Raw genomic sequence first — 14,132 nt, forward strand, 5'->3', positions numbered from 1 at the left:
TGCTTTGCAGTGCTGCTGAGCACTGCTCAGGTGGTATGTTTTGGCTGGAGTGAATGGTGGTTTGGATGGAGAACCTGTTTTTACCGTGTAGGATAGCACAGAGATGGCCTAGAGACAGTGGAACAGTTGTGAATACCCCACAGTTTAGTCGGGCTGCTGCTGGCTGCTTGTGTAGGATAAACTGGTGGCCCCTCTGTGGGTTTTCCTGGATGGATACGTGCTGTACCAAATGGGAATCACAGGCATGAGCTGAAGTGGGAGACTGAGACGGCTATGCATAGAGAGAAACGTGCTGCTGGGTAGTGTTGTGGAAGCTGGAAGGTGCTGCTCTCCTCTTCCTGCCTCAGAAATGCTTTGTGCATTTAGTGTTAGCTTAGGCTGCCTTGGGACAAGCTGCACACCCTTGTTACAGAGCTTAGAGTTCTACCAAGGAGTCTTAGTTAACTCCTTGCTATTGAGAGTATTTCTGTTGTGGAGAGGAGCCTTGGGAGCCTCCTGCTCTGGGAACCTCCTGTCACTTTGGTGTTACTGATTTTGATTTTAATTTGTAACCAAATGCCTGGTGTATCTCTTTCTGCTTGCCAGAATAATCTGTTGCTGTAGTCAGTCAGAGGCTTGTCTCTGAGAAAAGGGCAAGCAGCAAACAAGCTACTTCAGCAGGGTGCGCTGGAGTTTTGAGAATCTTTTTAAAGGCAAATGGGAAGGGACATAAGAAGTTGCCATCATCTCCTCTGAGTGTGACTTGAATTTCTAGATTATGGATAGATAGACCTTGACACCTTATGACACAGTCTCTGAGAGAGACCGTGAAAACCCCAGTTCCTTTGTGCTGCAGCCTTAGGGTACGTCTTACAAGCATTCTACCTGTTTTTTTTTTTTTAAATCAGCATACCCACTGGGAATCTTTGTAGATCTCCAACAGCAAGTGGAGATCAAAAACCATCAGTTCTGCTTGTTGGAAACAACACTTCTTAGGGCAGCTGAGACACTCAAATAAAAGAACCCTTCTTCACGAGTAGTGTTGGTTTTCCTAGTGCCTTATGTCATATTATGGCTTCATTCTACTTGGAGTTCAAAGGTCTTAAGATACAGATAATGGCTGATATTTTTTTTTTCCCCGATTGTAGCTTGTTGTTTTGGGGTGTAAGTGCTGATATAACGTAATAGCAGTTGAGAGGCATCTCTGAGCACCATCATGGTATAAATCATGTTACAGGTTTGTGAGATAATGCTCTAAATACTGACAGCCCCTATCAGTCCTGGCCTGTACCGTTAGTGGGACACTGTGCATGTGCTTCTCTCCAGCTGTGCGTTGGAATGCTGATGCTTCCAGTGATGTGCATAATGCTCTGCCTCCTCTCCATTCCTACGCTATATGCCCTCCCTTGCTTAAGTACTTGGTGGCTATTTAGAGACACTTCTGAGGCATCCCATGGCTTTCATGAAACTTTTTCTCTTGGAGCCTGAAAGAGGAATAGTTTTGTAGTATACGGGCTTCTGCATCTGTGATCTGCTGCATTACTGAGGCTTGTCATAATCTTTACTGCAATTAGCTGTGATAGTTTTGTCTCTAAAACCTCCTTGGTAACTGTTCCTGTGCTCAGATAGATGATTGGGCTCTGGGTATTGATTTTTGAATCTTTGTAACCTTATGAAAAACTGCCAAACCTTAGGTGAGACAACTTGTATCTTCTGATACTAATGGCCCGGGGGAAAAACAAGTGAAGATCGCTGTCTGAACATTGACTACAATGAGTGGGCTTCTCTCCGCTTCCCGCAGCAGAGCTTCCCTTTTCCCTGCCCACCTATGTGGTAATCAGAAGCAGCAGTTGAGTTGCTCCATACCTGTTCCACTGGGTCTGCCAAGGTCATCTTGGCCCCAAGTACAATCCATGGGATCATTCTGTGGGGCTATCCCTCCCTCCTTAGGGATGTGGCAGTGCTTTGAGGCAGTCCAGTGGTGCCCCCACATGTTACAGAAGGGACCCCAACACCCACGTTATCCCAGTGCATTCGTGTGTGTGGTGCTGGAGCCATTTGGTAAATTCCAGCACTGGGGTTTTTGCTGAGAGATGCTGAACACCCATACTTGTGTTTGAGGTTGCAGTGTCCATAATGTGCTGACTTGGGCTCTGGGATTCCTGCTTGGGTCACCTACCTAATGGGAAGTGACATTTGTCTTGGTGTTTGCTCTCTGAAGGCATTGTGTCGGGGAGATGGCGTTACTGGCCTGTCTCTAGGGCTTTGGGATGACTCAACTTGTTTTGCACATCAGCTGCCTAAGCCCGTGTGTTGTACTGTGATGCTGCTGCGACCGGCCTGTTGGGGCTGGAGCAGCAATCCCATGGAATCGGCCATCTCAGCTCCTCAGCAGCGCTGCCAAAGGCCCAAAACCAGGCTGCAGGGGCTGACTTGGCCAGTACTTCTCTGGAGCATCCCACTTGCTTGAGTCATCTTCTGGGGTACCAGATGATGGCTACACCCTTCAGCCCTTCGCGAGGTGATTTGTTTTGTGATGCCACCACGCTTGGTTATTGCCGTGGCTCTGCATCGCGGGGCTGATCTGATCCTGTCTGACAGGGTGTGATCAGGATGTGCTGTTTCACCTCAGCTGCTGTACCCAGAGCCATCATCCATCAGCTCAGTTTTCGGGTTAGTGTTATCAGCTGGCTGTCAGGGGGGAGAGGTACCATGTGGGGGCTGCCAGCTCCTCTCTTGGCACACCATGCTTGGGACAGTTGCCAGCCTTGCTCCAGCAGTCTAAAACAGGATAATTTGGGTGCTGCAGAACCCAGTGAACCAAAGCCTCATAAATTCCCTTCTTGAGCACAAATGATCTTTGCAAATACATTTGTTATTCTTTCCTTAGTACGTGGATTTCTGCTTTTTCAACTCTTTACTGTTGCATCACTTGTCAAGTCAGCTGCAGAATCTGACTTTCAAATGCCCCATTTTCAGAGAGCATTAATTATGAGTAATTAATGTTTGTCTTTGACATTACTTTCAAACATGGCATAAAAGATACAGCGTTATAGGATACAGGATCTTTGAGCATGGTTTGAAATATCTTTGTTCTGTTTTTTGGCTGGGCTTTTCAAAGGAACCCGAGGGAATTGGGTACAGCAGGTGAGACTCTGGTTTCTTCCAGTGCCTCAGAAAATGACAGTTCTTTGTAGTTTGTTGTTTTGATGCAAAGAAGCCCAAATTTTGCAAAGACTTATTCCTTATTTCCTTTTCTCTTAGACAGAGAGAGTGCCACTTGAACTGAACTCCAGACTGGAAGAAATGGTGGAATTCAGTGAAATGGATGCAGAACCTAATGAAGCAGAAGATTTTGAGGCCAGGGGAAGTCGCTTTTCCAAGTCAGCTGACGAAAGGCAGCGTATGTTGGTTCAGCGGAAGGAGGACTTGTTGCAACAAGCTCGAAAGTATGTTCCTTCCTGAAACGCCAGCCTGGCCACTCAGGTGGAGTCCCCCAGAATGGGTTTCAAATGGATTAAGACCACTGAGAGCCTGGGTTGATGGGAAAAGCAGTAAGAGGAATGAATACATCTGCCACAGCAGGCTCAGGATGCTGTTTGACACTGCTAACTAAACCCAACTCTGAAATAGCATCATGTGTCCCAGCACGCACACAGCTTCCTGTGCAGTTGATCCAAAGTTCTTTGAAATCAAAGGCTGATTTTTCCAGCTTCAGTGGGCTTTGGTCTGAGCATTTACTGAGAGCAGGTTACTTGGGCTGAGTCCTTTAGTAATCTTTAGTTCTGCTCCTGGCACAGGTGTCAGCCCTCACTGCCTGTGCTCTTACAGGTGAAATTCCTGTCAGGCACCACTTTTTCCAAATACAGAGCCCAGAGCAGCACAGATCTGACAGGTGACCCTGTCTAGACCTCACCAGAGGAGCTCAGCACCAGCCAGTCAGCACTGCTGAAGAGAGAGGGACCAACTTGAACTGTTTCTTTTAGCCCAAGCAGTAGCAGCTGTTACAGGTAGAATTCAACTTTTTTACTGGTACTCCAGTTATGTTGGTGGACTCTACTAGCACCCAGTTGCTGATTAATCAGAGAAGGAAAAGCACTTTAGTGATGTAGAAAACACTTCATAGTGTTAACAAGTGTTTTCCCTTCCTTTGAATCACAGGGATACTGCTGAGGAGGTCTACAACAACCCCACTGAGTTCCAGGTCCTTTGGTGTTGTCAGGCTCCTGCTGCTCCTTTTCCATACTGAAATGCCTTATAAATACCTGGGGCCATGACACCTTTTATAAGTCTGTAAACAGACTTGCTCCTAGACTAAATTTTTCCTTGATGTTTGAAAAAATGTCTTTTAGGGAGACAAGAGTATTTTTGACTTTCTGGCTTACTGGTTTGAAGAGCTGTTGAATTTCAAACTACCGTTTTTTCCCATTAAAGTGTAAAAATTCACTGGGATTTTAACTCTGGTAGCAACTTCCTTGTCCTCTGGCCCTACCTTGCACTGTGCAGCCCCTAGTGCCCCTTCTGTCACGGGCTTACTCCCTGTCATCAGGAAGTGCCTTCTTGTAGGCAGAGCCAGAGGCTGAGGAGTGGAGTAACAGGAACAGAGGGAGTCGTAACTCACCTGCTGTGAATGGCTCCGAGTTGAGAGGACAGGCCTGACCTTTAGAACTGGCTCCTTCCCACAGGCACAAGGATCTTGCACAAAACCTAAGAGCTCCTGCCAACTCTGCAGAGCCTATTGTAGGTGATGTGGGCTTTTTTTAGGAGCACATAGCTCATGTGCACGTTTATTGAGGCATTTTCCTGCTAGTTTGCCTTCCAGCCCTCCCCGACTGCAGGGATGCATTTTTCAGAGCCAGAATGAGGTGGGTTCTGCTCACTCATCTTTTCCTTTTTCCCCCCTCAGGCGTTACTTAAACAAAACCTCCGATGAGGAGCTGAGCACAGAGAAGCCTTTGCCCGAGGGAGCAACGGCCGACGCCGTCACCCTGCGCCGCAGGACCCTCGCTGCCGCTGCTGAACGGAGACTTCAGATGCAGCAAAACTCTTAGCACTTGCTGCCCCTCCTTCCTCCTCGTGAGCAACGTTGAATAAATTAATTAAATACAAAAAACCCTGCGCTTTCTATACCAGCAGGAAAGTGTCTCTTCAGAGTTCAGCTGGCTGTGCTGCCGAGTGAGCTGGCTGCCTCTCTGCTGTATAAAGCATGTGGTCTAATAATGTTTGGACAGCTGACAAATTAACCTTTTTTGTAATATTTTCTATGTGACGTTGATCCTCTCCACAACAAAAGGCAATTTCTAAACCACGGGCATGATTTCTGCAGCTGGCATGAGCTATGGGGCTGACTGCACAGCAGAGGCTGGGGGAAGTGTGTTCTGAGGTAGCTGTGGGTGCAGGTCACGGAGCGCACGGGTATGTTCTGCTCGAGATCAGGGGCAGTTACTCCGAGGGAAGGAAGCTTAGAAGCTTGCAGCAAGCCCTGTGTTAGATGAGCAGGCTGCTCAGTCCCTGTTCCTACAGCAGCCAAGGGTGTTATGTAGGGCGGCTTGAAGGGCTGGGGTAGCATCGCTGGGAGGTTCTTACACTGGATGAAGTTGTCTGGCTACACAACACAGGAAAACCTGAATTCATTAATTGTGCAGCAAAGCGCTGATTCACGCCAATTCCAGCATGAAATAGTTCACTGTTGCTGCGCTCTTCTGCACTGGCAGAGGTCTGGTTCTGTTCATCCCCAAGGCTGCACTTTTCCTTTGCCTTTTATGTCCAGAAACAAGCGAGGGACAGAGGGGGATCGAGTGAAGAAGAGGGACCTAAGGCGAGGTTACATTGTTGCCATGAGCTGGGGGAGTTGAAAGTAAAACCTGCCTGTCCTGGACTCCAGTGCAACACTGATGAGATGGTGCGGAGATTGCTCCAATATCTTGCTTTTTATTTCATTTTTAACCCCACAACCTCACCATGAAAGACTGGAGGAATGGGGGCAGCTGGACCTTTGCTGGCTGCAGCCCAACTTGCTAACCTGGATTTTCTTAAGAACTTTTGAGATCCCCTTGGCGCTGCCGCCGCTAGCTTACATAGTTGAATTTTACATGGCAGTGACTTAATTTTTAAACTTCTGAAGAATGAGTTCTAGTTTCACCGTCCTTTAGAAGGAGCCCAGTATTATCTAGAATTGTTGGTAACTTTTTTTACTGTTGGTTTTTAGGTGAAGGTGAATTTAATGAGAGGAATTGCATCAATGTTTAGGTGAAAATAATTTATTTCAATAAAACTCTTTGGGAAGCCTTACCTTGCAATGCTATTAGTAAACCTCAAAAAAATTTTTTGAGATCTTTGGTTTTGCCTAGAACATAGCTGTTTTGTTTTTATTGTTAAAAAAACCCCAACCAAACAAAAATAAAACCTTGATCAGTGTTGGAAATTGTTTGTAAATTTCTGTAGTGTGATTTCTCATGTTCCTGGTGTGTGTTTGGTCTGTAAATGGGGCATCTGCACTTTGGTCCCTGTCGGTTCCCCCTTTCCATCCGATGAGAGGGAGCACAAGCACCTGACACTGGGTTTGGGAACATTCTCCCAGGCCTCTGGTTGCAGGGTAGTAATTGCTACTGGAATTTGGCTGTGCTGTGAACAGGGAAATGACAGAGAAACAGTGTCTCAAGGGACTGAAAATCAGGTGGGTTTTGAGCTGTCTGGCAGTGTGTGGACAGATGAGAGCTATTGTTCGTGTGAGCAATGCAGAGTTTGGGTTGTGATCCAGGCAGCAGAGTCGATGTTCCTCTGAGAGTGCAGAAAACAGCACAGAAATCCTCGAGGGCTCTGGGTATCCATGAGTTCTTCCTCCTTGCTGCATTTCTGGGAGATGTTTTACCTGATGAGGCACTTTGTACACGATGAGGCAGAATGATCCCAGCTCCCTCTCGGCAGAGGGGGTGCCTGCAGCCAGGATGGGTTTTGACCTGTCTGTGGGCAATGCCCACCACTTTGGCCGGTTCTCTCCCACCCCACCCACCTTCAGGGCAGGAGTGCTCTGCCCTGGAGCAGTTTCCTGCCCGCTCCTCAGACACAGAAGCTGAGGAGTTCCTGGTTCCCCAGGGCTTGGCTGGCAACACCAGCGGTGCATGAGCCACCTCCTCTTCCTCCTGGTGCTCTGGGAGCTGTGACATCCTGCCCCCCTCAATTTCACTGCTGCAAAAAAGGTGCCTGGGAAGATACCGGCAAAGCAGCTCTCCCCAGCCCTCCCTGCCTGCTGCAGGACCCTGCTGTGGAATCCAGTTCTTCTGCCAGCAGCAGATCCGTGGGGAAGGAGAGGGTGCCATGAGCCTGTCCCTGCCAGAGGTCCTGCAGTTCCTCGGGCTGCAGCAGAGATGAGAGAAGGAGCTTCCCGGTGTCCGTGAGAAGAGGAAGGTTCCTGGAGCTCCACCAGGGAGGGTGGGGGTGTTTCAGAGACTGGGGATGTTCTTTCCGGACTTCTGTTGCGCTCCTGACTTTTCCCGGCAGCTCCCTGAGGAGCGGACCCTGGCCAGCCGCTGGATGGCACCTTTGCCTGCGGCAGCGCTGCACAATGACCTACTTGAGCCATGAAAGGCTAGTTTGTGCAGAGGAGCACAGGACCAGTGGTGGCCTCTTGGCTGGCTCTGCCTCCCTGGAAAGGGAGGTCATCTGAGGAGAGGCCTGATCGACTTTCGCAGTGCCAGCATACGCCTCTGGTCGCTGTAAACAGCAGGAACCTTGGAAAGGCCGTGTTGGTCAGGAGCTGCTGCTGCATGCTGGAGTCTCTGCCACCCACCCTTCCCTCCTCGGGGCTGGGCAGGGGACACGCCAGGGGTGGCACAGGGGGCTCCTGGATGCTTGGGTCACCTTTTCTATGGGTCCATCCCCGGGCGGTGCCGCGGGGTTTGGAAGCGTTCCCGTGGTACGGGAGGGGATGTCAAATGTGGTGCCCAGCCCCAGCCCCGTGCCCAGCAGTGCCGGCGCTGTGCCCAGGGCCGGGGTCTCTCCAAGTGTCCCACTTGTGGTCACGGTGCCCAGAGCTGGCATGCACAGGAGATGGGAACCTGGGACGAAGGAGAATGCAGGAAAAACCCAAACTGTGGAGAAAACCCCCAACCCCCAGAAAATCCAAACAAACCCAGAATCGCTTGAGCAGCAGGGAGAAAACCTCAACTTTCTTGAAGAACCTTCCTCTATATCTTAAGGGGAAAAGCTTTAATATTGTGAGATTTGTGATGTTGCCACAAATGAAGGACTCACCCTGTTGATTAGCTTTGCACTCCCTGAAGAAATAAAAATATTTTCTTGCCTGGGGAGGTCTTTGGGGGGGCCTTTTGCTCAGAGTGATGTTCTGAAGCACCAAAGCCCTTCCACACACTGCTTTCCCAGAATTTACAATCAGTAGTTACACCAATCCATAGTTCCCTTCTCCCTCTGCTACCAGCAGCAAATCCCCCCAAATGTGATTTTTGGTATTTTTTCTTCCTCCTTTTGGAAGGAGGCAGGCGGGCGCGGGGGGAAAGAAGGAGGCGGAGGCGTGGGAGGGGAGAGCCCAGGGTACAGACAAACATTCTCTTTATTGAGCTACACATGAATTTTTCCATTAGTCAGAGAAAGAGATTGGCAGTGTGTAATATATCACAGAAACCTCACTGATTGGTAATAGAAAGGCTTAGAAAGACCTGGCGCTTTTTATATATATATATATATAATATCTTTTTTTAAGTTTCCTCTTTATTTCTTCATTTTCTTTTGAACAGGTGTGACTGCTCTTCTTCAGCAAAGGTAACTCGTAAAAGTGAAACCGTGAAGACGTCTGGTTACTAATCAAAGTAGAAATGACGAGGGATTGGTCATGAAAACGGTGGCTTCCATGTAAACACTACATTCGATTTTTGTTGGTTTTTTTTTTTATTTTTTTAAATTATTTTTTGTGGTTTTGTGTGTGTTTTTTAAAATTTTTAAATTATTTTCATTCTTGCTTTTTTTTTAAGTTTGCTTTTTAAAATTTTTTTTTCTTTTTTTTTTCCTTTTTACTTATTTTGCAGCACAAACATCCCCACATGAGAGAGAAAACACCATTCACTAAAAGGGAAAGAGGACTGGGGCAGGAGAGGGGAAGAGAAAAGCAGCACAAAAAAGCATTCACTGGAAAGAGTTAAAAATAATTAATAAAAACAAAACGAAAACAAAAAAAATACTCTAAACAAAAAATAAAATAATATATATATATCTGTATAGCCCTCCCTGATGTCCCTGGTCGACCCTGAAGGGGAGGTGAGGGGGGACTCTGGTTGGGGGGGGCCAAGCTGTGCTTTTGGATACGGACCTGGAGAGTGAGCAGTGACCAGGAGCAGGGAGTTGTTAAACCAGGAGGGAGGCAAAAATGGGAAAAACCCACCGGCTCTGTCTGGTGAGGGCTTTGGCCTGAATTGGTGTGGGAATTCAAAAAATCTGACCTAACCCCCCTGAAACCCTGGGAAGGGAGCAGGAGGAGGATGCCCCCACTGCAGCCTTCCCCCCAAACAGCCAGGGTGGGAAATGGGAGGAGACCTGCTTGTTGCTGCCGTTGTTTCCCTTTTTAGCTGTGACATGTGGCCGGGGGCAGTGTTCAATTTTTTCCCTCCTTCTTTAAAAAAACCCCAACCAAACAAAAAAACCAAAAACCTTTTTTTGTTTCTGAAGGTGGCAGTGTGGCCGGGAACAGGCAGGGGCAGCCCGGCCTTGCCCATGCTGGAAAAAAAAAATTAACCAAAATAATAATAATTTTAAAAAGCCAACCCACAATAATGAATTTTAATAATCATAATTAGAAAATAGCAGCCCATGGTCAAATAACTGCCGGGAAGAGAAGCCCCTGCCCAGGGTGACCCCGGGCAATGCCCTTTCCCCCCTCTCCCTGCCTGGTACCGGGGGAGCTGTTGGGATGGTGGGGTCGGGCAGAGCCCCCCTGGCCCCCGGGGTGTCCCCAGGCTGGGACACCGGGGGCCGGAGTGAGGAGCCTGATGGGGAAAGGGGGTTCAAAAAAACAAACTAAAAAGGTGGGTGTGGATTTTTTTTATATATATATATACGTATATATATAATTTTTCCTTATGCCTTTTTATTTACCAACTTGCATGATTATGATGACAAATTTTTTTTCTCTCCATCAATCTGTTTTTTCGTTTCTTTTTTTTTTTTTTTTTTTCCCCCGCGCATGTGTGTGTCTGTGTGTGTCTGTGTGTGGTTGCGTTGGGGGTTGTTGTTTTTTTTTTTTTTTTTTTTTTTTTTTTCCTGTTATTTTTATGTTTCTTTTCTCTCCTGGCGCCGGGATCGCCACCCAAGCAGTCGCTGTGCGCCGGGGGGGGTCAGTACAAGCCGCAGCCCCGCAGGTTGTTGGCAATGATGATGTCGGTGACGGCGTCAAAAACCACCTGGATGTTGTTCGTGTCTGTGGCACACGTCATGTGGCAGTAAATCTCCTTGTTGGGGGAGCGGTTTTTGCTCTCGAATTGTGCTTGGATGTAGGCGGCCGCGTCCTCGTAGGTGTTGGGACCTGCGGGCACAGGCGGGGGTGCAGAGCGGGGCTGTCAGGGCTGAGGGCCACCACCACCCCCCGCCACACCCGGCCCCATGCTGCTTGCCAAGTGCTTTAATTATAACAGAATCAGGCAAACCTATTTATTTTAACCGCCCCCTTCAGGGTCCATTTAACCCTTTTCCCTCCCATCTCCCTCCTTTCCACCCCCACTACCCTTTTGCTCCCCCTCTGCCCCATTTCCCCCTAAAACACATCACACCTGGGCCCCGTCGAGGGCTCCTCCTTCCCCAGGTGCTGCTGCTTTGCCCGCTCCGCACTCTCCCCTTTTTCCCTGCAGGAAGGGCAGGGTTCCCCAGCTGCGCCCGGCCGGGCTGTGCCTGAGGGATGTTCCCGTGGCAGCACCGGTGAGTCCCCGCGGCGCGCCCCGACAGCGCCCAGCGCCGGGGGGGGGAGAAGGCCGGGGGGCCTGGTGGCCCCCCGGCCGGGCAGGCAGGGGGAAGGATGGCCGAGAGAGTTGGTGGCCACCCCAGCGTCACCCATGGACGCTGGCTGTACCCCCTTGGTGGGGCTGAGCTCCTCTGTGCCCCACCTGGGGTGGGTGGGGGTCTCACCCTGGGCACTGGAGTGGGCGAGGGGTGGTGGTGTTCCAGGAGCCGTCTGGGGACACACGTGTTGCCTGCGGGCTCGGTGACGGGGAGGTTTGCTTTGGGAAGGTGGGCTGGAGAGGCGCCAGATGTTTGAGCCGAAAAATGTGCGTTATTGCATTAAGCTGCTTAGGGCAGCGAGAGAGGCTGTGCTGGCCCCTCGTGGGAAGCCACAAAGCTGAGTTATGCCCCTGAAATCGCCTTTGCAAGAGCTGCTATTATCTGGAGATTTATTTTCCTTTTCCAGCTTGCTGGTTCCCCTTGTTCCTGATGCAGTGGGTGGCTGAAGGAGAGGGAAGGTGGGCAGGTGCCACCGGGCTGTGCCTCTCCACAGGGTAGCCTGGCTGTGCCATACAGCTGCACATGGGATAGTCTGGTTTGCTCTACCAGGTGGTTGTGAGAAAAGTGCTGGTCCCTTCATGGTGGAGAAGCCTAAATGCCTCTGGTGGAAATGGTGGTGCACTTATGCTGTAGGGGAATGGGTGCCATCTTGCTGGGGGACTCCCTTGTCCCCAGAGTTTGGTATCCAGGATAGGTGGAATAGTTCAGAGATATCTCAGTATCTGTAGGGGATGCTGGAGTCTGAATTTAAATGGGCTTTTTTTCTTTCCCTTAGAGAAATCCAGAGTATCTATCCTTGCCCATCTTCTTGGTTTTTTATCCTTTTCTCTAGGCCATGTTGGTTTCACTACAAAATGGATGATTCTCTTGTGGTTCCACAGATTCCTGCTGTAAAGGGGCTCTTTTCTCCTCCAGCCATACCCAGCGTGAAGGCACTCCTGGGAGGATGCAGCCTGGAGGACCACGTGTCTTGGCTCCTCTTGCAGGAGCTTCTCAGGAACCACCAGCAAACAGGATGGCTCCAGTGGTGGCCACTCAGCTCCTGCCAAGGCTTCTTCTTTCCACAGCTCCCTGTGCCCAGGCTCATTTCAGCTCATCTCCATTTGTCTGGACCCCCTCTCTGTCCCACCAGCTGCTTGTGCACCTTTGCCTCAAGAACTGCCCCACCCAGGACACAGTCCCAGCCCATGAGTGGGGTGCTGGAGCTGCATCACAGCTCGTGAAGGTGGGCAGTGCTTCTGCCCCCTTCTAAAGGCACTCTGTCCCCTCTGTCCCCCCAGCCCCGGTGGTGCAGGGTGGGCCTGTGGCTGTGCTGTGTCGGCCCCAGCACCTACCTGTGTACTCTGGGAAGCAGATGGTCAGAGGTGACTTCTTGATCTTCTCAGCAAATAGGTCTTTCTTGTTGAGGAAGAGAATGATGGAGGTATCGATGAAGAATTTGTTGTTACAGATGGAGTCGAAGAGCATGAGAGATTCGTGCATGCGGTTCTGCAAAGGGGAGCACAGAGGGAGGAGAGGGGAGAGAGGAAGGCAAAGACAGAGTTAGAGGAGAGGAGAATATTTCTGTGAATTGAAAGTTAGAAAGCAAAACAAAATCTCTATAGTAAGACAGTGGTAAATGTGAGTTGGTTACAAAGGTGGGGGAAATGGGGTATTGCCCTCCTCTTGGGCTGGAGGCCAGGGCAGCTGTGGGGCTGCAGCTGATCTTCCCCCACATCCCTGTGGGGCCAGTCTGGCAGGGCAGACACTTGCAACCTCAAGGAAGAACAGGAAAAAGTTAATTTGCTCCTCTCCTGCCTCACCAAAGGAGTAGGGAAGGGGCTCTGTCTCTCTTCAGGGACTGGGTGCCCCTGAAGAATCCTTTGGAGAGCCCAAAGGGTGGATAGACAGCATCAGCCAGCAGCTTGGACACACTGGGCATAGGGACTGGGATGGAGGGGGCTTTGGCCATCCCAGGGTGGTCCTATGGACCTGCCTGGAAGGGTACTTGGCACTGAGTGGTGCCACTGTAGCAAGACTAGTGCCAAGGAATTGCCCAGAGGTAGGAGCAGGTCCTGTCCCTGGAAAAATCTTCAGCACAGCTTTGAAAATACCAGTGGTGACTGGGTTGCTCTTAAGAAATCCCATGGAGGTAACCAGTACAGGTGCCTCTGCCAGCTCTTGTGAGTGTTCTGGGCTTGCAGATTGCTCCAGGGAGATTTTAAATTTGGAAAGGCTTTGGTAGGAGCATAAGGGTAAATTTCTAACAGCTGTAGTTTTGTTGGGGTTTTTTCCTTCCCCCTCCCCCCCCCCCCCCCCCCCCCCCCCCCCCCATTTACATGTGGCCAAAACCCATAAAAAGCCATTTCCCCCCTATGCTGCTGAAGTTTTTTAAGAAGTGGAGAGCAGACAGCAGAACAGAGGAGGTAAGGTGAGGTTGTCCTGTGCCCCATTGGCTGCCACAGGGCCCCACAGAGCAGGGTGTTCCCATGCAGGTGCATGCACTGTGTGAAGATGCCACAGGACAGGACAGATCTGGCTCTCCAGGAGCTCTCAAACATTTTCTCCATCATTAACTTGCTCTTAGAATCACCAGAAAGTCACTCCCTGCTAGTCCACTAACAGCTTTGGGGGGTGCTTCAGGAAGTCCACGAGTCCCTTTCATTGTTTGTACCCACCTTGTTTCTACTTGAACTTGCAAAGCCTTTGGTGCAAACCCAGGGCTTGGTGAAGTCTGAAGTTGCTGCCCCTCCCTGTAAGCCCCTCTGGGGGCTGAGCCCCCCAATTCTGGTTCGACTGCCTGAAGCTCATGTGGGGACACAGCTGTTCACAAAAGCCTTGTGGAAATCTCATGGAAAGCTGTGCTCTGGGGGCTCAGCAGCCAGCAGGGAATGCTCCTGCAGCAAAGATCCCCCCACAACATCCTCCCACAGCCCCCTTTTCTGGAGGCACAGCAAAGGGGGCTCTGGACTCGCCGAAGATTTGCAAGAACACGTGTTTGCTAATGAAATGATGACCCAATTACACATTTTGGAGTTTTCCATGAATGTTTTATTAGTGAGTCATTTTATTAGCTCCACTTCAACGGTAGCTTTTGCATGCAAAATTTAGCAGCTGTCTGATTACATCTTGAAAGGCTTTGCGATTGCACTGTCGGTTCCTTGACAAAGAGT

General features: G+C 49.8%; 2 protein-coding genes across 2 annotated transcripts in view; one reads left to right on the forward strand and one right to left on the reverse strand.

The window, feature by feature from the left end:
• Positions 1–6,403, forward strand: part of AMFR (autocrine motility factor receptor) — a 28,413-nt gene extending 22,010 nt beyond the window's left edge. The window contains exons 13-14 of the mRNA XM_039558516.1: positions 3,244–3,428; positions 4,886–6,403. Of these exons, the coding sequence (XP_039414450.1) occupies positions 3,244–3,428; positions 4,886–5,030 (330 nt within the window). The 3' untranslated portion in view covers positions 5,031–6,403. The remainder of the gene's footprint in view (positions 1–3,243; positions 3,429–4,885) is intronic.
• A 2,121-nt stretch (positions 6,404–8,524) lies between these two features.
• GNAO1 (G protein subunit alpha o1) overlaps positions 8,525–14,132 on the reverse strand; it is a 145,616-nt gene continuing 140,008 nt past the window's right edge. Inside the window, exons 7-8 of the mRNA XM_039558069.1 lie at positions 12,315–12,468; positions 8,525–10,510 (exon numbers count right to left, since the gene is read on the reverse strand). Of these exons, the coding sequence (XP_039414003.1) occupies positions 10,323–10,510; positions 12,315–12,468 (342 nt within the window). The 3' untranslated portion in view covers positions 8,525–10,322. The remainder of the gene's footprint in view (positions 10,511–12,314; positions 12,469–14,132) is intronic.

This window comes from Corvus cornix, chromosome 11 (genome assembly GCF_000738735.6).
Source record: "Corvus cornix cornix isolate S_Up_H32 chromosome 11, ASM73873v5, whole genome shotgun sequence".
In the NCBI taxonomy this organism is placed as follows: domain Eukaryota; kingdom Metazoa; phylum Chordata; class Aves; order Passeriformes; family Corvidae; genus Corvus; species Corvus cornix.